Source organism: Pomacea canaliculata, linkage group LG2 (genome assembly GCF_003073045.1).
Source record: "Pomacea canaliculata isolate SZHN2017 linkage group LG2, ASM307304v1, whole genome shotgun sequence".
Taxonomy (NCBI): Eukaryota; Metazoa; Mollusca; class Gastropoda; order Architaenioglossa; family Ampullariidae; genus Pomacea; species Pomacea canaliculata.
Window position 1 is genome coordinate 23,001,294 of NC_037591.1, and position 22,474 is coordinate 23,023,767.

At 43.7% G+C, this 22,474-nt stretch overlaps 2 protein-coding genes across 2 annotated transcripts; one reads left to right on the top strand and one right to left on the bottom strand.

The window, feature by feature from the left end:
• Positions 1–1,457: 1,457 nt before the first annotated feature.
• On the top strand, positions 1,458–4,338 carry LOC112558186. Its single transcript, XM_025228477.1, has 4 exons — positions 1,458–1,671; positions 2,050–2,258; positions 2,440–2,603; positions 2,905–4,338. The coding sequence occupies exons 1-4, from the start codon at positions 1,513–1,515 to the stop codon at positions 3,267–3,269; spliced, it is 897 nt and encodes a 298-aa protein (XP_025084262.1). The 5' UTR covers positions 1,458–1,512; the 3' UTR covers positions 3,270–4,338.
• Positions 4,339–6,281: 1,943 nt separating this feature from the next.
• On the bottom strand, positions 6,282–13,337 carry LOC112555284. Its single transcript, XM_025223623.1, has 4 exons — positions 13,176–13,337; positions 12,760–12,968; positions 11,414–11,573; positions 6,282–6,613 (listed from the first exon to the last, which is right to left on the bottom strand). Exons 1-4 carry the CDS (start codon positions 13,335–13,337, stop codon positions 6,314–6,316), a joined length of 831 nt encoding a protein of 276 aa, XP_025079408.1. The 3' UTR covers positions 6,282–6,313.
• Positions 13,338–22,474: the final 9,137 nt, after the last annotated feature.

Below are 22,474 nucleotides of genomic sequence, written 5' to 3' on the forward strand. Positions count from 1 at the left end.
CTAAGCCGTCAACCGTCAGTCCTATCATGACCACCTTCTTTGTCATTTTCCATCTGTCTTTTTCACTTCAATTACTGTTCTGTCATCCTACATCCTCTTTCTCCTCCTCCTTCTTCTTATCATCGCTATCAAACACCAACAACAATAACACTGGACCTTGGTCAAATTATTGTTTATGTATTGTGCATCTACTTGTAGATGTTGCCGCCAAGGACTTTGTGACCTGGGACTAGTTGCACAGTAGGTTTCCAACATTTCAAACCTGTTATCACTAAGCAAATTTAAAAACATTTTCTAAAAATCTCCCCTATGCCATTGAGATGAATTACATAAACGCATACGAACCATTGGGACCGAAATTCTGGCTCAAGCAGGTTTTTTTTTTTCCCTTAAAGCAGTTTTAGTTTTAGAAAATTTATTAAATAAAAAAACTTAAGCTGTACACAGTTTATGTAAAGCTGGTTTTCTAAATACATTGAAAACCAAGTGTTTAAAATTAAAAATGTGTTGTGCAACTGACCTCTTGACCTGGGAAAACGCAAGAAGCTGGCGGGAGACAAAAGTGACGCAGTTGCTGGGAATGACAGTCATGTGAGTTGATGACATCATCGCACCCGGATCCAGGCACTGTATGAGCAGTTTCTCTAAACTATGCTTTGTTGTCATCGAGGTGTGCATCGCTATCTTCCTGTCCAGTGTTATCTCCAGGACACTACATAGACAAAGCACTTTGAAATAGGCAACTGTTGACAGAGCATGACATCTGCACGGCAAACATTTGAAAGAAGAGAAGACGCAGAAGGTTAAGGACAATTAGAAAATGCCATTGATACTCGGCACAAGCTCGTAACATGTTTTGCGATACAAACCTATTATTTATATATTTTGAGGTAATCAAATTTGTTAAAATGATTCAACTGAAACTAAACAAGATTATTTGTCTAGATTTAATGTTGGAAGAGTTACGGGTATCCCAGAAGTTTACTGGATATTCCCAGAGATAAGCTTATAGTATATGTCAGTACGTTTGTGAGTCTGGTTGTGTTATGAAAATGTACAAAAATAATTTACAAGACTAGGAAGTTGAATGTGAGAAAATCAGAAAAAGAAGGGAAGAGAACGTATCGACGATTTGAGTCGTATGGTCATATAAACTATCCATATCATGACATGAGTGCTGAATTTCTTGCTGTTCTGCATTCTGAACTTAGCAACATATACTCCAATATTATTCAATGTTCGTCTGCGTCATCTTCCCGAGCTGATCTTCTCGAGTGAGGCATGCGGAACAATAATTGGCCCCTGTCACGTGGTCTCACATCTTTGTTGACGAACAAGGAAGTCGGGTACAGAGTCCCCCACTTACCCACCCCCCACATCTTACTAACCATACTTTGGTCGTGAAGCTGGCCTCACTCATCTTCCAATCGGATGAGACTGCAGGCGGCAGTGACGAGTATAAAGTAGTTGTCCCGCTGCAGGCACCACAGAGCGGAAGGTGCACAAACAAAGATGTCTCTGGGGTCTGTGATCGTGTTGCTCAGCCTCTTGGCGTCCGCCAGTGGACATGGTCGTCTGATGGACCCACCTTCCAGGTCTTCCATGTGGCGCGTGGGCTACGACACACCCAAAAACTATAACGACAATGCTCTGTTTTGCGGAGGCTTTCAGGTGAGGGACTGTTTTTCTCGCCGTCGCTCCAGTTCATATAGATATAAATTCTTATCTTACCACGGGTATTGGTGCAGGAATTCAAAGATTTGTTTTCTGCACCTGCCCATTCAGCAACGCCCCAGTTCGAAGAGATTTGAACCTATGGATTAAAATATTATTTTTATTTATATTGTGGTCTGCTAGTAGACAGTTTCCCAAAAGTTTTGTCTCGGTATATGTGTTATGAACAAACTGTTGGTTTTATAAATTTTAATATAGTAACTGTGTGTCTATGTACTTCGCTCTCTTTCTGTATGTGTATTCCACCTACTCACACATGCTCAAATATCGCCCACCACAATCATTCCTACACTGCTTGTTGATCTTCCGTTCCAGAACCAGTATGGTCCGCAAGGCGGCAAGTGTGGGATCTGTGGCGACCCCTATCAGGGTCCGCGTGACAACGAGGTTGGCGGCAAGTACTACAGCGGGACCATCACCAGGGTGTACAAGCAGGGAGACATGATAAAAATCGCCGTCGAGATAACCGCCAACCATCTAGGCTGGTTCGAGTTCAAGGTCTGCCCTGCTGATGGCAGCAACAAGTGAGTAACCGCCATGACGGCTACCAACGACTCTTCGTATGCTGCTTGTAAACTACCACCACACCTACTGTAGCTATTTATTTTCACGAGTGTATAGCTGCATGCAGGTAAGAGACAAGTCTAAGAACAACACATTTATACGCAGTGAACTGTGTAACATTGACTTTATGTTTGTCTGAAGGGAAGTCAGCCAGTCATGCCTGGATAAGCACGTGCTAACGATCGAAGAAGGATCAGAAACAAAGTACTTCTTGGGCTCGAAGATTGGCTGGGTCAACCTCCGGGCAAGGCTTCCTCGGGATGTGACTTGTGACAAATGCGTTTTTCAGTGGAAGTGGCACACTGGTCAGTACAGCTAAAAAAAAAAATTAGAAGTAACATTAGAAAACAAACTCTGGCCCTTCTGTCTAGAATCCCCATTTTTCACCTGCCCATTGACATCTTTCACGTGTAGGTCTCACGCATTTTCAAGAAATGGCTTTTACTTGTATTTTCTTAGAGGATGTGTTGCATTTGTCTGAGGGAAACAACATTGAAACCCTAAACAGTGTTGATAAACCCTAATTGAAACCCTAAATAGTATTAATAAACCCTAATGTAAACCCTAAATTAACAAGCTCAACTCCTGATCCAAACTATTTTTTAGGCAACTCGTGGGGAGTGGACCCAGATGGAACCACGGGCATAGGCTACGGACCGCAAGAGGAGTTCTACGGCTGCGCTAACATCGCCATCCATTCCGTTCCCGGGTCCGGGTCCGGGTCAGAGGTCACCACACCCGACATGATCCAGTCCGCCACTCCCAGCCCAGCAACGACGCGTCCGGTGATCCCGATTGTCGGCACCTGCTTCGCGGTCAGCCCCATGTGGAAGGGGCAGCCCCAGCTGGACCAGTGGTGCGACTACAACTGCAGGAGAGGGCAACTGTCCGGACGTCTGCGCATGTCAGTGAAGCTTCCACAAAGCCTGACATATTCGGCATCTCCTTCCCGGCTAGCTTTTTTTGTGTAGGTCTCTCGTGTGGTCATTCACCATTCGACATGGGACGGGACCAGCGCTGGCAGTCTGTCTCTCGTCTCCATGACAACCGAAGTGAAACACAGCGAAAGACGCTTTTGCAGCAGTTCCGCGGTTTTTATTTGTTTGTTTTTGTTGTTGTTGCTGTTTTAAGCCATTTTGCATGAATAAAGTGATCATTTTATTGTTGCTTGTATAGATGTTGTTAAATTAAACATGATGTCAACATAAAAACTTCCTGACCTTCTGTCCGAGTTGATTGAGTTTGCGGTGAAGCAACATTTAGCGCCAGCAACAACACTTGCGACTCGTTGATGAACGTCTGTTGTCATTCAATCTTTGTTAAATACCACGTGAGGATTCTACAGAATAACATGCACATATACGAAAATAAGTGTAGCAGAACAGCAACAAGTCAAGACCGGAATGTAGATTAACCACGAAAGACCGACTACACATTTGTCTACATCGTCATCTGGCTTAGACCATGCTAAGCAAACTTTTGTTTATTTCTAAACAATGATACCAGATAAACTGCATTTTTTTGTTTTGTGTTGGTATGCTTATTTGGGTATTTTTGTAGGTGGGTATATTTAGTGCAGATAGATATTTAGGATATTTAGAGCATATACGCTAAAATTGTGAAACAAATGAATGTCACTGTCGTGTACTGTCAGCAAAGAGAGAACATGATTATTACAAGATCAGAAAGTGAGTTAACGAGAGGATTGGCCTCTCGTGATTGTCCCACTCGTGTGTCCATTCCGCATCTTGCAGGGAAAACAGTACCCTTTCTTCAAAATTACTACATCAGCATCATTCAGAGTTCACTTACTGAGAAATTTTCAACAAGAATGCTGTGGAATAGTTTTCTGTGTTTCAAATTACTTTATTATTAGTGATGGCTACTCTGCCATTAATGTCATTTTCTATCCCAAAAGAAGATATTATATTTCATTCCCATGGACAGATATCCAAATCATTATTCGCTTTTAAAGAAAAAAAAATTACATCTGCATTCTGAGGATTGCTTTCTTTTATTTAATAAAAGCTTGTTGTGTCACTTAGTGTTCTGGTTTTTGTGATGTATGATTGAGCTCGTGTTTGTGTTTGTGCTGGCTGTGTGAGTCTGCTTAGAGCTCAGAAGCAAATGTTTTCTACTAATCGGAATGGTTATTAGTTTAGCAGTATGTCAATATTACTTATTCTGTCTATTTTAAAATGCGTTCTGGTCGTCTGTCAGGTAGTCGGCCAGTCGTCTCTTGACTGGTACAGGTCACTGGGGGTGGGGTTTCGGGGGAGGGCCTGGTGACAAGTCTCGCTGCTCACCCCTGTCTTCGGCAGGTCCAGAAGGACGACCAGTCCCTCCTTGATGTTCGTAAGCCAGGTCTTCCTCTGGCTACCGTTGCTTCGATTGCCCTCCGAGGTAGGTCTTCGGCAAAAGTCACATGGCCAGTCCAGACCAATGACTAGGCTTGACTGTTGCTTGTAGATGTTCCTGGTGTCCTACGAGTGCGGCAACCGCGCTTAGTACAACCTTATTGGTCTTGTGTTCCTTGTACGAGATCCTCAGGCACTTGTTCTCGAATGTTTATTCTCCTCGCCGTGATGGCAAGCAGAGTCCACCTCTTGTAGAGACTGTACTTCACTGTAAACCTGATGTTATGGTCTCTATTTCATTTGCGTTCGAGATGTCTGTCTGTCTGTCTGTCTGTCTGTCTGTTGGTAAGGTCTTTTTTTTTTTAGTGCCTGTCATAAAATCGTTGTGTCTACAATGTAGCTTGGACAATGGAGATGGAAGTGTGATGGTCGTAGAGTATTTCATGCAAGTTCTCCAAGATCAGAAAGTGAGTTAAAGGTTGATTGAAATGCTGGGTTCTTCCCGCAGGAGACTTGGACACAAAGGTCATAGTTCATGCTGTTTGTAAATCAATGACCTTTCCGTTGTACAGTAAAACTACTGCGCACTGAAAACATTTCAACGACACTGTTCATGCAACAACTATTCACATTTTAACAGAAAAAGGAAATAACTCTATTTTTCTAATATTAATATTTTGTATGTATCGATAAAAGGTTTAGCTTCCCATTAACAATAAAGAATTTATTATGGCTAATTAAAAAAGTACAACATAACCTGTCGGGCTAGATGTTGTCAGGTTGTTCCTAGGTTTAATTGAGCGTCTGTTTTTGGTCGGCGCATGTTTGTCTTTGTTGCCCCAGTTGTCGGAAAGTTCCTTCACTTTGCCGAGATATGCATCATTATTGCCAGCATTTAAGCAGCTGATGAACACACATGAGCTCTGTTATGATTTTGACTAATGGCATGTGCTTGGTTGCAGAATCTTGTTGTGCCGTTTGTATTATTTTAGTTTGTGTTATTTTTTTGCAAAGGACTGTGAGGGAACGGCACTCGTTATTATTATTGTTGTTGTTGTGTTGTTGTTGTTGTTGTTGTTGTTGTTGTTTCAAAAATTACATGAAGAAGAGAGGAAGCAATAAAAAATCTGAACTTTTTACATTTGGCATTTTTAGTCCATTCTTTATTTGAAACTATGTAGCAAAATAAATTTTAATAATTGTAAGTTATTAAATTCGAAAAACATTTTTTTTTATCAAAACATAAAATAAGTTGTCAAAACTAATTTGGAAATTATTAGATATTTCGAAATCGTCTCCTAAGCGCATCAAAGTTCAATCCGCGTTTGACATTTCTCCGAGATGAAAGCTTGACGAATGGCCAGAGTGAAGCGCTGAGTTCCATCCTAGTGACATTTGGAGACACAAAAATCTGCGAAGTACGTGATGTGCTGTATCACATCCCGAGAATTGTTCAGGTTGCCATTAATGGACACGCGGTGACGTGCACCGAGACACGTGCGAGCGTTCGTTCACCCGTTCATTCAGCGGAAACTCCAGTCGTGTCCAGGACGAATCACGCAGCCAATAGTTTATGAAGTACAACTGGTTTAACTGAATGTTCTAGAGTTAGCCCTGTGTAGAAGACCTAGCCTTTGGATGCTGTCAGCTCAGAAAATTTACGGACATGCGCACAAGCCCTGTGGACAATAGCCCGTCACAGTGCAGCTGTAGTCACACCACGTGTCCATCTGTGGCTGTCCGCGCCACGTAGGACTGACGGCGAAGCACTGACCTCGAGGCTGGAGATCAAGGGTCGCGACAACAGACGAGACAACAGTGGACGAGGCAAGAGAGGCAGCGGCCTCTGACCCGGAAGCGGAAGAGATGGCCACGTCGGCGCAGCCGTAGAACTCCTCTTGCGGTCCGTAGCCGAGGCCCTTGGTTCCATCTGGGTCCACTCCCCACGAGTTACCTGCGGAAGAAAAGTGAATTATCAACGGAAATTCTCAACTGGTCGAGTACAGCGGTCATCAATGACACGGAAGCGATGACATGGTGATGACCTACATGTGTGGAATGACGCTTCTTTTAACCGGAAGTGGTAGTTGTTGTGTTATTGGTTTGTGGGTATTAGAGGTGGCACTCATTAAACTGTCCAGTTAGAAAACACACAAGAGACAGCTTCATGTCGGCTCCCGCCCAAGTATATTTAAATCTCTTAACCGGAACTAAACCTTTTACGGATTGTTCATTTTAGGAATAAGGCCAACACTTGCCTTATGTCACATCTCCCTTTCTTTAAAATGGACATTGTTTCAATATAACTTAATTAACATTAATTTTAATATTCTTGAATTTCCTATTCAAGTCTATGTGCGTTTGATTCGAGTCAATCATTTACAAGTCAAGTCTCTGTGGGATCTTGATGATGCGACCACTCTTGGTCGTCTTGACAGGCTGGTCTGGAGGAGCGATGAACTTTGGACGCTGGCGCCTTCCTGGCTGCGGCTCCTGGACATGGCTCTGGATTGTCAACAGTAACTCTATCGTCTGAGTGTAGACCAGACAAGGGTCGGGATCCTCTTCGGACTTTGGATTTGTTGGAATAAGGGACGACAGAGTCTTTGGGATAGGTCTGGGATTCTCGGGATTGGGATCTCTGGGAATCAAGAGACGGCGGTTTGCGTCGTTGGCGACCGTAGGGAGTCTCTACCTCATATGATCTGTTGGGCAGAGACTTGATGATTGTCCCTGGTGTCTGGGTTGGCTTCACCAAACTGGCTGACCTGTTCCAACTCAGCGGCTGGTCTGGCACGGTGTGCTCTGTCGAAGTTCTGTTTATATTTCAACTTCTGCATCTCGTCTTTTCTTATGAAAGTCCTTCCTTTCTTTTCCTTTTTCTCGCGAAAACTGAGATGGTATTGTGGGGGACCATGGTGCGTATCTTCTCCCGAACAACAGTTCTGCTGGACTGAGACCTTGCTGAAGTGGCGTAGCGCGATATGTGAGAATCGCTAAATAAGGATCATCTGCCTTCTTCAGGATTGATTTCACGGTTTGAACGGCGCGTTCGGCTTCGCCATTCGCTTGTGGATAGTACGGGCTGCTTGTTGTGTGAGTGAACTCGTACTGTTGAGCGAACGTTTTGGAACTGCTTGCTGGAAACTGCGGGCCGTTGTCTGAGATGACGATTTGTGGAATTCCATGGCGGGAAAATATGCTCTTAACATGGTTTGATGACTGTTTCCGCCGAAGTATTCTTCAAGTGTGCCAACTCAATATAACGTGAATAATAGTCCACCACTAGTAAGTACTGTTCTTTTTTCAGTTCAAAGATGTCCATGCCAACTTTCTGCCAAGGGAATGCTGGTGTGACAGAGGGAATGAGTGCTCAGGGGGAATTGGCCTCTCCTTGAGCAAATTGTGCACCTCTGTACCATGGATCTATCTGCTTAGAAAGTTTGGCCACCAAACGCTCTCTCTGGCCAAGGCACGACATTTTACGATGACCTTGATGTCCATGTGAAGTCTGTGGAGAATGTCTGTTCTCAGTACTTCAGGGATGATCAGTCTTGATCTGTAGAGAAGAAGTCCATCATGTTCTGTGACTTCTGAACGTACTGTCCAAAACGCTTTCAGTTCTTCATGTTCTGGACTAGAACGTGGCCATCCATTGTGGAGATAATACAGCACTGTCTTACAAACAGTATCTCTTGCAGTCTCATTCTTGATTCTTCGATGCGTTTTTCACTGGCTGGCAAGCTCTGAATCACTTGCTTGATGAAGATCTCTTCTTCTTCACTTCTCTCATCTTTCTGAGTGTTTCTTACTGGGGCTCGTGAGAGTGTGTCAGCAGTCACGAGATTCTTGCCTTTTGTGTAGACAATGTTGTACTTGAACCTCATCAGGCGCATCCGGAATCTTCTGAATTCTCGGAGGTAGATCTTCAAGGTTCTTTGTTTTCAGTAGAGCCAATAATGGCTTGTGGTCAGTTTCGATTGTCAGATCACGAAGTCTTGTGATGTAGTCACAGAACTTTTCACACGCCCAAGTCACTGCGAGTGCTTCACGCTCAACTTGTGCGTACTGCGCTCAGTTTCCGTCATACTTCTTGATGCGTAGAAAACTGGCTTGAGGTGACCATCTGACTGTTTCTGAAGTAATACTGCACCGAGACCGAAAGATGAAGCATCTGTTGAGACGACGGTCGTTTTGTCAGTACCATAGTGTGCCAACACTGGAGCTTCAGTCAGCTGTTTCTTAATCTTCTCAAACGATGTTTCTTGAGCAGTGTCCCAACACCACTCTATGTTTTTCTTGAGCAGGTCACGTAGCGGTTTGCTGTCGTTTGCGAGGTTAGGGCCTGCAAACTTCGCAACGTGGTTAACCATTCCTAACAATCTTCTGAGATCAGAAATGTTCTCTGGCTTGGGAAAATTTTTCACAGCAGACAGTTTCTCTGGGTCGATGGCGATCCCATCTTTCGAGATGATGTGCCCGAGAAAGGATATCTTCTCTTTGGCAAACTGGCACTTCTCATCGTTCAGGGTAATGCCCGCTTCTTGAAGCGTCGACATCACTTTCTTCAAGTAACGATCATGTTCTTGCTTGTTCTTACCGAAAATGAGCAGATCGTCAATGTCACAAATGACATTTTCATGGTTCGCCAGAAGTTGAGACATTCGTCGTTGAAATACTTCTGGCCCTGAACTTATCCCGAAGGGTAAGCGTGTATAACAGTACCTTCCAAAAGGTGTGATGAAGGTTGTTAACTCCTGACTTCCTTCATCCAGTGGAAGTTGATGGAAACCCTTTTTGCAATCAAGCTTTGTGAACATTTTTTGCTCCTGACAGCTGGGCTAACAGTTCATCTGTTGACGGTAACGGGTAGTTCTCTCTGCGAACTGCTTCATTTAGTTTGCTCAGATCGACGCAGATTCTGACTCTCTCGTCGCTCTTGGGCACCACTACTATTGGGCGCACCAATCACTGGGCTTGGTGACTGTGCGAATCACTCCCTGTTCTTCAAGTTGATCCAATTCTGCTTGACTTTCTGTTTCAAGGGCAAAGGTAAGCGTCTTGGAGCTGCTACTGCATATGGAACAGCTTGTTCTTTCAAACGAATCTTATAAGGATCTTGTAGACTTCCTAGTCCTCTGAAGAGTTTTGGGAATTCTTCCTTGTACTGTTTTTCGTGGTCTTCTATAACTGTGTTGATTCTCTCAATCAACTTCAACGCTGTAATGGCTGGTCGACCTAGCAATGGTTCTTCAAGTGTTTTTACGACATACACATCTTGCAGTGTAGAGACATTCTTGTATGTCAGTTTTGCCTTGAACATGCTTCCACAGCTATCTCAACACGACCTGGACCATACAGTTTCTTGCGCACTTTCTGCAATGGTCGCTTGGCTGCTGGAACTGCTGTCTGAGGTACGACGGTAACATCAGCTCCGGTGTCAAGCTTAAATACATTCTCTGTGTCTTCCATCAGGAGACTGACTTTCCAAGGATCTGTTGTCACACTGCCACAATCATACCCATGTAAGCTTCTTCGTCTTCTTCTTCCTCTTCCACTGTGTGAATCGTAGGAGAACCTGAAGAGCGACAGACTGCAGCGTAGTGACCAATCTTGGAACATTTTCTGCATTTAGCATTCTTTGCAGGACAACCATCTCTGTTGTGGGAACCTTTTCCGCATCGAGAGCATGGCTTAGTCTCTGGTTTTCCCCGAAGACCTGGCTTCGTACCGCAACGAACTTTTCGCTGACCTTTCTGAATCTTGTTGATGGTTTTCTCAACTGTATTCTCGCTGTTGCTTGCCAACATCGAGTGTGCTTGAGTCTTGGACGTCTCATGAGCTCTGCAAATTTCTATTGCTTCTGGAAGCTTGAGTGTTTTCTTCTGCAACAATTTTTCACGCATAGTGTCATCTTGAACACCGATCACAAGTCTGTCACGAATCATGCGGTCAACATCTTTGAAATCACATGATTTTGCTAACTTGCGTAAAACTGTGACGTAAGTATCAACTGACTCATCCTTGTTTTGGTTTCGGCTATGAAACTTGTAGCTCTCATACACTTCATGTGTGCTACCCAAACAAAAGTCGCTGAACTTGTCGATGACAGTCTCGATATCTTTGTCGTTCTCCCCTTCTGCAAAGGATAATCCTTCATAGATTTCTTGTGCGTCCTCACCAATGCAAGCTAATAGAACTGCACAACGATAAGCTGAATCTTCTTTATCAAGGCGCGTAGCTACCTCATAGTTCTGCCACTGACGAATAAATTTTTTCCAATTTACTTCAATGTTAGAAGACAAATCCAGCTTTGAGGGAACAGGAACGTTTGCAGTGAAGTGTTGTCTCTGATGTGTCTCCGCCATCTTGCGAGAAATGTCACTTTGCGAACGTACGACGCAATATTTCAAAATGAGAAAAACGTGCCCACCTGAAAGTTTCTGGAGAAATCACACAGCTAGCACTTTGCTGCTCACTTCTGACACCATGTTGTGTTATTGGTTTGTGGGTATTAGAGGTGGCACTCATTAAACTGTCCAGTTAGAAAACACACAAGAGACAGCTTCATGTCGGCTCCCGCCCAAGTATATTTAAATCTCTTAACCGGAACTAAACCTTTTACGGATTGTTCATTTTAGGAATAAGGCCAACACTTGCCTTATGTCACAGTAGTCATTGACATGCGATGTCATCACATGAATATGTGGAGGGATCGCGGTATGTACTTACATGCAAATTACATGATGATGATGATGATGCCATTTCCACTGCAACACGCAGTGGCTGCAAGTGATATCCTGAGGCAGTTGAACCCTGGCCGGGATGGACCCTGACTGAGACCCGATGTAATATCGTGTTGCCGACCCGTCCGACAGACGAAGCACGTGCTTATCGAGGCACTCCTGAGTAGCCTCCCTTGAGACACATAACGCATTTTTTTTTTTTCATCCAGAGCAAATAAAAGTGGGACTAGGAATCAAATGTGCTCCCTGAAGCAGACTTTAGGCGCCCTCTTGCGAGTTTTTTCTTTTCTTTCTTCTTCCTATCTCCCCACTTCTTCGACAGAAAGGATAAATGTCTTTGGGGAATGTAAATGACTTATTTCTTATTTTAATCTCAGACAAAATAACTGTAGACGCCAGAAAAGTTTAGTTAAAAAGGAAATGCCTCGCTGGGTGTGTGATTGTTATAATGGGTTACGCTGCGAAATGGAGAGATAAAGCTTTCCAATGGCAACAGTGCATGCTGTAGTTTGTCTTAAAGCCAGACTTTATCATCCTCGACTTTAGACTTTGGCTTTGTATTCATTGGAAACCAGCAATAAATAAATACAGTGGGAACCAATGTCCTGAATCATTGGAAGTTGCTTCCTGTAAGCAAATAACGTAGGAAACCCTCTTCCCACTGTTTTATCCCCTTACTCCTTTCTCCCCTGCACTTCATGTCGGATTGCCAGGAGGAATTTGGAATGTCATTGGATTCTCTCAGTCACGGCGAACCGTGCGACCGCATCCTGCCGCCTTCCTCATGGCGGTGGTCCTCTCTGGCGCAATGCTGGTTCTTTCTTCTCAACAAAAATTATGGGGAAACGTAGGTGGTTCTTCCAGGGCCGCCGAGAGCCAGCTCGGGCCCCGGGACAGACCTCTCCGGACCCCTTGTACTTGTAATCGTAAATTATTTTCCCAGTATATAATGTATGTTTACAATTCGAATCTCAATATCTACACTCAAACTCAACTTCTGCATGTGTAATGCTTGGGTGTTCTGTCCTTAGACCTTTCTTTAAAAGAAAAAGAAAAGGAGAAGAAGAAACAAAAAATCTACTGACCAAGGCCGGGCCCCCTTGACAGCCGCGGGCCCGGGTACACCAGACCCCCCTGTCCCCCCTCTCGTCAGGCCTGGGTTCTTCAAATATTAAGTGAGAACGGAAAGATCACAAAGACAGAATGAAATTTCGAAAATCTATATAGATGATGCAAGTTGAACATTGCCAAAAGATGAGTGTCAATCAAGCCGAATTTTTATTTTCACTCTTCACTAGATGGCAGACATGATATTCGCGAGGAGCATGCTGCTCTTTAGAACGACTTTTTAAACTTACATTTTGGGGTTATTTTGCGGGCAAATCTTAAACTCGAACCAGCCAAGATGGTTGGCAGTAACCTCGACGATGACATCGATTGTCTGTCCCTGTTTGTAGACCCTGCTGATTACCCCCGTGGCGTACTTGCCACCAGCCTCGTTTTCGCGCGGACCCTGGTAGGGATCGCCACAGATTCCACACTTGCCTCCGTGAATGCCATGTTGGTTCTGAAGTGGAAAAAGTTCAGTGGATGAAAGATTTGTTGGTGTCTTTCATAGTCTTAAGTCACACATGGCTACGGTAACTATTCACATGGCAATGAAAATATCACACAAATTTAAAAGTCAGAGTTTTCTTTCACTGTACTACAAAGCGTTAAGAAAGTTCAAGAGACTTTTAGCACACGGGAAATACACCAACACGACCAAGCTTACCCAAAAGCCACCACAGGACAAGGCATTGTCGTCGTCGTTTCTGGGAGTGTTGAACCCCTCTCTCCACATCGAGGATCTGGACGGTGGTTCCATCAGACGACCATGCCCGCAGGCAGATGTCAGAAGATCCAGAAAAACCACCAAGAATAAAAATGAACACATACTTGATTCTTCTCTTCCACGATTTCAATAGCAACAAGGAGTTGTCATTAAATTAGTTGCACTTTCTCCTCCACTCGTCTGTTTTACGAAGACATTCACCTGAACCTCTTTTCTTTAAAGAGATATCTTGCTCTTTCTCTGTTATCGTCTTAGTTCTTTCTTGTGACTTCCCAAATCGATGTACTTATACAAAAACCTTCATAATACAGTGATACCTCGGTTCTCGAACGCCTTGACTTTCGACCAAATCGGTATTCGACCAGGAAATTCGAGAAAATTTTGTCTTGGAATCCGAACAAATATTTGGAACTCGAACATCCGAAGGTCCGAGATGAGCCGAGTTGAGCCGAATGGCGTTCATTGGGCCCAGCGCGCGTTGCTTGCGTCATCAGTGTGAGTGCAGAGAGAGAGAGAGTCACGTTTTTGTGGAGAGAGTCATGAAATGTGTGCAAAAGGGGCAGAAATCGCAAATTTTGTTGAACAACATCACCCTGATAAAGTGGTAGCAAATAGAGCAGTTAACATTTTTAATGACAATGTTATGTCCACTTTCCGCAAAATTTTGCAAAGGAGAAAAAAACAGCAAACAATTGACAAATTCTTCCGTAAAGAAATCAGACAAGCAACTGCAGAGCAAGATTCTGATTCTCCTCAGCAAAAGATACAGAGAACAGAAACACCCGAAGAGCAGTTACCCTCTGTTTTTATTGAAGAGGACTCCCCTTCAAAACAATAACCATCCCCCTTCCCTCCTCCCTCCACATTCATTCCCTCCTGCCATAAAGTTTGGTACAGGTACAGTAAATGAAACACAATTTACTGTACTGTACAGTACATTTTATTTATTTATTTATTTTGTTTTAATAAATACACTTTTATTTCTTATTTCTTGTTGAGACTCATGTTTTTCTACATATTATATACAAATTAGGCCAGTAAATAGGCATTTTCTGGGGCCTGGAACGAATTAATCCAGTTTCCATTATTTCCTATGGGTTTCATTGCTTCGGTTCTCGAACAATTTGGTTCTCGACCGTCCTCCCGGAACGAATTATGTTCGAGAACCGAGGTATCACTGTACTGTTGTCGTGAACTGGGTACCAACGGGTGGACTATATTTTGATTGGTTATATCAACAGGGAAGACGACTGTCATTGGTCATTGGCAGCAAGATGTCAGACTCGCAACCAAAGTATGGCTCGAAGGTAAGCATCGTATTATTAAATTCATGGCTACTTCTGGGTTTATGCACCTGACCTCAGAAATGTAGCCAGGTGAGATTTCTACATTCAATTTCGAACTGTTAGAATCCTCACAACAAAGATGAAACCTGCTTACAAACTTTTTAAAAAAAATTCTTCTCGTTTGAATTTGAGATTAAGCGAAACTTAAGTGTTCTTACTGGATACTTCGTTTTTGGATTTTTATTTAAATTTTTGGTTTTTAATGAAGGTACTGTATTCAGTAACTTCAATCACCGTTGGTGATAGTTATGGCTTTTACTGATAATTTTCTCTTTTAGTAAATATTTTTAATGGTATTGTTTGATTGATCTTTCTTTCAGAAAGAAAGAAGGAAAATGAATGGATATCCAATTACTTCTGTTACTGGGACTATTTTGAAAGCAGTGCTAGGTTAATATATAGTCGTTTAAAAACTATTTCGGGCCGATATTTCCAAAAATATTTTATGTTTGGACACAGCCCTATCGAGGTTTTTCAGCCACCCTGACTTTTAAAAAGTCAGTTTAACAAAACATCACCGGGGATCAGAGACGGGTGTGGCCTTTGATGTCAACTCACCTACCGAGTGTTTGCCCAGCTTTTTCTGAAACTGTCATGTTATCACTAACGGTTTGTGGCTGGGGCCTCGGTTTTCAAACTGTATGAAGGTATGACGGGTGGTTCGCGAGCAACATGCGGCAAAATAACAGATGCGGGTATATGTATATTACGGGTATGTAAGCTGTCATTGCTGCGGGTGGAGCATGTGGCCATATTCACAGCCCTGAGGCAGGAATGTCCTGGTGTCAGGATATAAAGCCATTAAGTGAGCGCCAAGAATATTAGTATATATATATATGGTAGTTGGGGTTAGGGTTGGGAGTTGGCTGTTTGGACAATTCATATTTTCGAAGGTGGTACTCGTCTGGAAAAGTTTGAAAACCGGGGTACTAGGGCGATGTCGGTGGAGAAGCTCGTGAGTGATAAATATCCGTTGTCTGGGCTAAGTGCTTGTGAATCATAATTAAATAAGGAGGAGAGAGGGAAGGGTTGTGTGGGTTTGGGATGGGGAAGGGGAGGAATTAGCAAGTCACTAACTGTTTTTATTTTTATTATGAAAGATTTATTTATATTTTTTATATTTTATTTTTATGATATTTTATTTATTAAAGATTACTATCTTTTTCTTATACGTGTATATATTTTTATGATTTTTTAAAATTAAAGACTACAATCTTTTTCTTATTTATATATATATAGGAAATATAAGAATAGTGATCTGAACCATCCGTGATTTCAGACTATCAAGGGATCTGCATGTTTTAAAAATATTAGAACAGAAAAATTCGACATTTTAAGAAGAAACAAAGAAATCCAATGAAACAATGCAAGGAAGGGACGTTGTGACTCGGTGATAAAGAACTCTTGATAACGGCTTAGTACGATGACACATTGTTGACATTCGTGTGTCACCAGGATGTGGTGACCCATGGCAGACCACGAATGCTTTGTGGAACTGTTGTACCTACTGAGGTTGCTTAGGTTGCTCCCGATGTCAGCAGATACCAGTATACAAACAATCTCTTCCACACAAGCTCCGGGTGTACTGGGACCAGGGCTCCATGGGTGGGTTGGTGGCTTTCAGAAGTCGGTGGAGACGTGTATACGGGTATTTCTGACTGCCATACTATGGATGGGGCATGGGAGGATGGGGTGGCAAAGTCCTACTCACTGGCGTCCCTGGGGGGAGGTTCCTAGGCTTGTTCTGCTGAAACAAATGTCGTGTCGGCACGTAGACAGTTATCTGTCCTGACCCTAGGAGTGGTCGATAAGACAGAAATGTATAAGGATGATCTGATATTTGGAAATAAAAAAATGTCTGACATTCCTATTAAATGTTATGACAAGATAAATCTCTGGAGAGTCGTCCTGATTCTATCTGTTGTAAACTAAGTGTGAGTACTATATCAGAGGAGTGGCCTCGTCACGTGTACGATATAAATGTAGACAAACCAGGGTCTGGCACAGTCGATCCCTTAGTAATGCTGGACTCATATCCTAGTTTTGTGAATGATCGCAGAGAGATAACTCACACCCATCAACCCTGGCAAAGGACCGTTCACAGTGGAATGTCACTGGTACTGAACGCCTGCGTGAGCAGCAACAGCAGTAAACTCGAGTAAGGAGGACCTCCCCTCCCTCCTAAGTTTTACAAGGTATTTTCTTTCAGTAACTTTTGCCTATGGCCATCGCACACGAGAGTCAAAGTCATGAGACTGAAGCTGTTGGCGTAAACTTTGGTGTCTTCGTCCCCATCATCATCATCATCATCATCATCATCATCATCATCATCATCATCATCATCATCAGCAGCAGCAGCAGCAGCAGCAGCAAACAATCAAGCAGCCAGCAAACCAGAGGAGGACCACACACCCCCTGACCGTTGTCTGACCATGCCTCAGGTGGGAGGGGGAGAGACCGTTTCTCTCGTCTAAACAGCTGCAGCCAGCCCTCGGAGTTGTCTCCCCCGTCTAGCCGTCTGATGTAACCGTCGAGACGGTTCATCTGCCACTGACGTCATTCACACTTCCGCTGGGCAGCTGTTAACGCTTTGCTCGCTCTCGCCACTTAAAGCCGTCCACCCTACACAGCTCGGCCATAAAAGCCTTTACACAAAGTCCTTCTAAGTGTTCTCTGGCTTGAGTGATGCGCTTAATTCTAGGCAAGTGGGCGATTTTCTTGTTCCACTTAAAGGGTACCACGTGACCAGGATGCTAGACAGCTTCTCGCAGATTTGCAGATACTCTTGAGTAACAGGATTCAGCGTTCTTGCCATCAGAACCCAAAAGCATTTGGGAACTTCTGTCGAGCTGTAGTTTCAATGTTGATTTGTTTTTTTACCCTGCACCGATACTGAAAGAGATTATATAAAATATTAAGGAGATGCAGCAACTGCAAGCTGATGTCTTATTAGAGCTTATTTTTGCTAGCACCTTAAAAAAAGTACTCCTTTGTATTGTATTGTAAGCAAACAAGCAAGACACCACTTAGACAAGATGACCAGAATTTCTGAGTGGAGGACTGACTTGCAAATTCTGTGGTGATAAACATGGCGCCGCTCGCTCAATTGACAAGAAAAAAATTCAACATCAAGGAAATCTATGACAGGAGCATGTAACAAGAGATGAGGTGACTTCAGTACTTCTTGTTTGTTGTCTCAGTCTTTTTATGAAAACAGCCGCCATTCAATGTGCATACAATCATATAGACAGAATGCCACAGAGAACTAAAAGCATTTATGGATGTACATAGCATTAGGACCAATAACAATGTAAACAAAATAATTACTGTTATGCTACCTTAGCCACAAAAATAGAAATCAAGTAGTTTTCAAATGTTTGATGATACTAAGTTTGTAAACGTTACTTATCTCAGTTGACGTGGCTAAAAATGTTCTTGATGCATAGGCAGAAGTTTTTCAGTTTATAATCACCTTACCTTCATTTTCAGTCATCATGCAAAAGCTGTTCTAGAAGCTAGGATTAAACACCGAGACTACCAATGTATTATCAATCTTTTTCCAGCATACTCCTGTAAATAGGGAAGGAAAGGGGTTACCATGGTTTTGGTGACACCCAAAGCAAAGAGTGTCCTCAACAGAATTTCATGGCCTTTCCAGTAATCGGCCCAACGATTGTTGCCGGTGACTACCACATCTATAACCGATGGAGGAGACGCGGCAACTGTCGCTGGTGTGCAAGACAAGGACGTCTGTGTGCGAGGAAAGGCCGCCGGCAGCAAGCAGCACACGTGATGATGTCGCCTGATTATGAGGCTACGATGCTGCTGCTGCTGTTGTTGACACTCGTGTGCGATGCCCTTAACTCTCAGCTGTTTATCATCTCTGACAGCAGCTTCATCTTCTTCGTGTTTTCCAGCCTCCTTGGCAACTTTCTCGTTCCTACTTAGAAATTCACGTGACCGGGGAGGCAGCTCACCCTGACGTTTTCTCTAGGTGGGGGTCGGGGGTCGTGGGGTGGGAATGGAAGAGTTGAGGGCCCACTCTGGACGTCTCCTGCAAGACCTTCCGAAACAAAACCTTCCAGAACCTTCCAGAATAACTTTGGAGAACATAGCGATGGCTGGAAGTTTACGACCCGTTTCATTGCGCAATAATTCATGTCGCCACCATCAGCAGCTATGACTTCACTGTCGTCTGCCCTCCACCATCCTTCTGTACACGGGAGCGGAGGAGAAAGCTGGAAGCGGAGGGTTGCCGCCATATTGTAGCAATAGTCAGCATTTATTATTTTCCTTACATAAAAGAACAAGTCCAACTTGCTGCTTCAATATCTTTCTATATGGAGTTCTCTCTTTCCTTCTTGACAAAAGGAAATTCGTCCTTTTTCTGGAGTTTATTTGCTTTCAACAGTATTTTCTGTTGTTTCCTTTGTTGCATGTGATTGAAAATTTTGTTTTTCCACAGGCAGATATATATAGAGAAAAGATATTCCAGCCGTAGTTTGTTTAGAAGAGAACTAATAAGCCAGGGCGAGGGAGGTATCGACCATTTGATCACAGAATCCTTTTCGCCACTCCAGCCCTTCATCACACGATAACATGCAATCGACTGGGACAGAAGTCATCGACCTTTTCAACCTTCCACAGTGGGAAAGGGGGGTAGCTTCCCCGTCTTCCTCCCCTGCACTTCGACCCCAGTGAAGCTATGCTGCACTAGTCCTGCCCTAGCCTGCCGCACCGCAACGACCGTCAACGTCTTTAACCGCGCGCAGCATGCGAAGTCAGCGGGCAAGGATTCTCTCAAATCTTCAGTCCATTATCACCAGCTTAGTTTGTCCTATACTCTACCCATCCCCGCCCAGTGCAAACCCTCCCAGCCGCCGGAGTCTGTGAGCTTCACATTGATTTTCAGGCTCTCTCTATCCGCACTCAGAGTGATTGAAAGTATTCAGTTCGTCCCTCGTCCCCCCTCCAGTCCCGCCACCAATCCACAACTTTTGCCCAAATCAGACCTGCGAGGTCTCGAGGGTAGAACTATTGCACAGCATAGCCTGCCTGGGTCCTGGTACGAGCTTTTGTGAGGATTTAGCTCTCATTTATCTGAGTCTTGACAATGCAGTGTGTAGAACTGGGTTATCTACTGGGTCATCACTGCACTGAGTGTAGACAAGGATGTCCATGACACATGTGTGGGCCACAGTGGGTTGGGAGTCCGCCATGCTGTGGACCAAAATGAACCACGTGACCTGTCTGTCACACCGTGTGGGCCACAGTGGGTTGGGAGTCCGCCAAGCTGTGGGCCAGAATGAACCACGTGACGTGTCTGTCACACCGTGTGGGCCACTTTGGTCCTGCTGGGCCAGAGCCTGCAGGTACTTCTTGCTCCATCATGCCTGTAGCTTCATTAACTTTCTGTAATGCACAGTCCTCCGTTATCGCATTTTTCGTGCCTCGCTCCGCAGTAAAGGCCGCCATGTTGATTACACTCCTCATGTGTCCTCCTCCTCCTCCCCTAGTCTTCACGTCCAGGCTACAGAGAACAAATTCCGAGTCCCGAGATTGAAGGCCCATCTAGAAGCTCTTTTGGTAATTATGGGTTGTGTATTTGTGTGTGATATATGTGCAAGCGCATGCGTGTGGAGCTGGGGTTTAGGGCGACGATCAGGGTGATATGACACTAGCTATACTTGTTGATGTTGGCGGGTTTAGACTATAGCTTTTGTATTATTATTTTGTGGAGCATCAAGTGCAGAAAGAGACTTCGTGTTTGTGATTTCCAAGCGATTGCATATGTAGTGATGATGAAAGATGTCGCAGCAGTTTCATCACTACAATCGTAGTCTCAGTTGTCGTGGATTTCACTGTTGTTGCCGTATCATATGTTGTAACATTAAAAGCAGAAAGGAGCGGTCATTATTGCATTAGCCAAACGTCCATGCAAAAAAACAACAACAACAACAATAATAATAATAATAATAATAATAATAATAATATAATAATAATAATAATAATAATAATAATAATAAGGCTACCATTCTTGCCCATTAAAGCAATGACAATATTTTTTAATGTATTTCTGCGCTTTCCGCACTTAAGAAATTATCTCCCTTTTATCCCACAAAAAGAGTTTAATTATGCCATTGCCAGTGAACTTACAGTATCCCCATTGTTCTCTAAACTATGAACTCATAATGAATAGCAAGGTCAGGGTGGCATGTCGTTTAACTCGCTTGGTCGTCAACCCGTCAGCGCATTTCAGCTCAATCCCCATATTTGTCATCCTCAGGTTGTAGGTGGTAGCCATGCAACTGGGTCATCCAGCATCACTGTGATAAAATAGTTGCTTGCCACCACTACGCTGGGGTTCGAAAGGTCCCTGGTTCGGATTTAACCTCGGGGCACCCGCTCTTGTCCTGGATGTCTCACTGCTTCACAGGAAGCCTCGATGCCTCTCGTCCCTTCCCCCCTCCATCCCTTCAAAAAGCGAAGTGGAGTGAAAGAAGACAGCAGTGATTTGTGGAGTTCTCAGACGAGCAAGAATCAGATCCAGAAGATGGCAGCACAGGAGCGCGAAAGACACCAGAGAAAAGATTGTGCAAAAACCTTCCTCCCTTTAAAAAGAGGTTATGGAAATGATCGAGATTAACTCCCACACAGACATTATGAGACGGCCTCATAAACCAGAGAAAAATGAAATGCCAAATGTCAACCTATAATAACAATAAAAAGCTTACAGGTCCTAACAACGACGAATAAAGATAAATAATAAAAATAAAATCAAGAAAATCGTCACAAATTAATAACGAGAAGACCTCCCCATCCCCTCAAACAAAAAAATCAAATAAGGTTACTGGGCCAGGTTTCCAGAAAAAGCATTCCAGCAGAATACGGCCACACGTAGGACGAAATAATGAAAGGCAGAAGTGTTGTGCAAGCCTTATATTGCAGTTTCCATAGCCACGCGCCCTTGTCAACTCTTTTTATAGCCGCGAGATTTTATTTCTCGCCGACAGTGGCGCGGGCACACGATGGGGTCCTCATCCTCATCCTCTGCACCTCGACCCTCGCACGCCGCCCTTCTCCACCCTCGTCAGCCTCATCAGCTCGCCGTCCTCGGCTGACATCTTGACGCCGCCATCACCGTCTCCTCCAGCTCCACGCCTCGGGTGCGCTTCATGCGCAAGACCTGTCACATTTTTCCTGGCTGTTTATTTGTTTTGAAGAGAAGGGGAAGGAAGAAGAGGTGGGGAAAAAACGGAAAAGAACAGAAACACATAAAAGGGAAAGTGAAAGAAAGAAAAGAACCTGAAAAAGTCTGTTTTTGACGAAGACTTTGCGTCGGTTAGCAAGAAGGCTCAGACCAAACGCAGAATAATTTTTTAATTATTATTATTCCAAGCTGCTGTGGGTTCTCTTTTTATTGGTGTGTGATGGTGGCGGGAGGAAGAGTTGTTCCAGTTTATTCCCGTCCGAGAAAAAAAAAATGTAACCGTTTAACTTCACGATGCAAGCTGCTTGATGAATTCTGAAAAGTGCAGAACGACGAAGCCAGCTGCATAAGCATTTTTGCAGAAGTCTAACTTCCTCTATTTATTCTTTCACATTTGAATACCTAGTCGAAAGTGAGTGGGAAGAGAACGATACACAACAACAATGGAATATTGTAGATAATATTGTAGATAAGGCAAGTACACGCCGTTTGTGGGCCCCGTTAGAAAGTGGGCCGGTGCCCTCTGACATCACCAGTACTTTTGGGGTACATATTTTATCGTTTCTTCTTCTTGTTCCTTTCTGCCAGTACGAGCTGCACGATGAGGCCAGCCATCGAGACGATGCTCTCATCTTTGAAGCCGGGTGTCCGGTCTGCTTTCAGTAATGAAGCATTTCTGTAAT

Bases quoted from the DNA above. Each gene is read 5' to 3' on its own strand.
- LOC112558186 (XM_025228477.1), top strand. From the start codon at position 1,513: ATGTCTCTGGGGTCTGTGATCGTGTTGCTCAGCCTCTTGGCGTCCGCC. The intron at 1,672-2,049 runs GTGAGGGACTGT...CTTCCGTTCCAG, and splicing joins TGTTTTGCGGAGGCTTTCAG to AACCAGTATGGTCCGCAAGG. The intron at 2,259-2,439 runs GTGAGTAACCGC...GTTTGTCTGAAG, and splicing joins CCTGCTGATGGCAGCAACAA to GGAAGTCAGCCAGTCATGCC.
- LOC112555284 (XM_025223623.1), bottom strand. From the start codon at position 13,337: ATGTGTTCATTTTTATTCTTGGTGGTTTTTCTGGATCTTCTGACATCT. The intron at 11,574-12,759 runs GTAAGTTTAAAA...ATGTGTCTCAAG, and splicing joins CCGCAAAATAACCCCAAAAT to GGAGGCTACTCAGGAGTGCC. The intron at 6,614-11,413 runs CATCATCATCAT...CACTTTTCTTCC, and splicing joins TGTTGCAGTGGAAATGGCAT to GCAGGTAACTCGTGGGGAGT.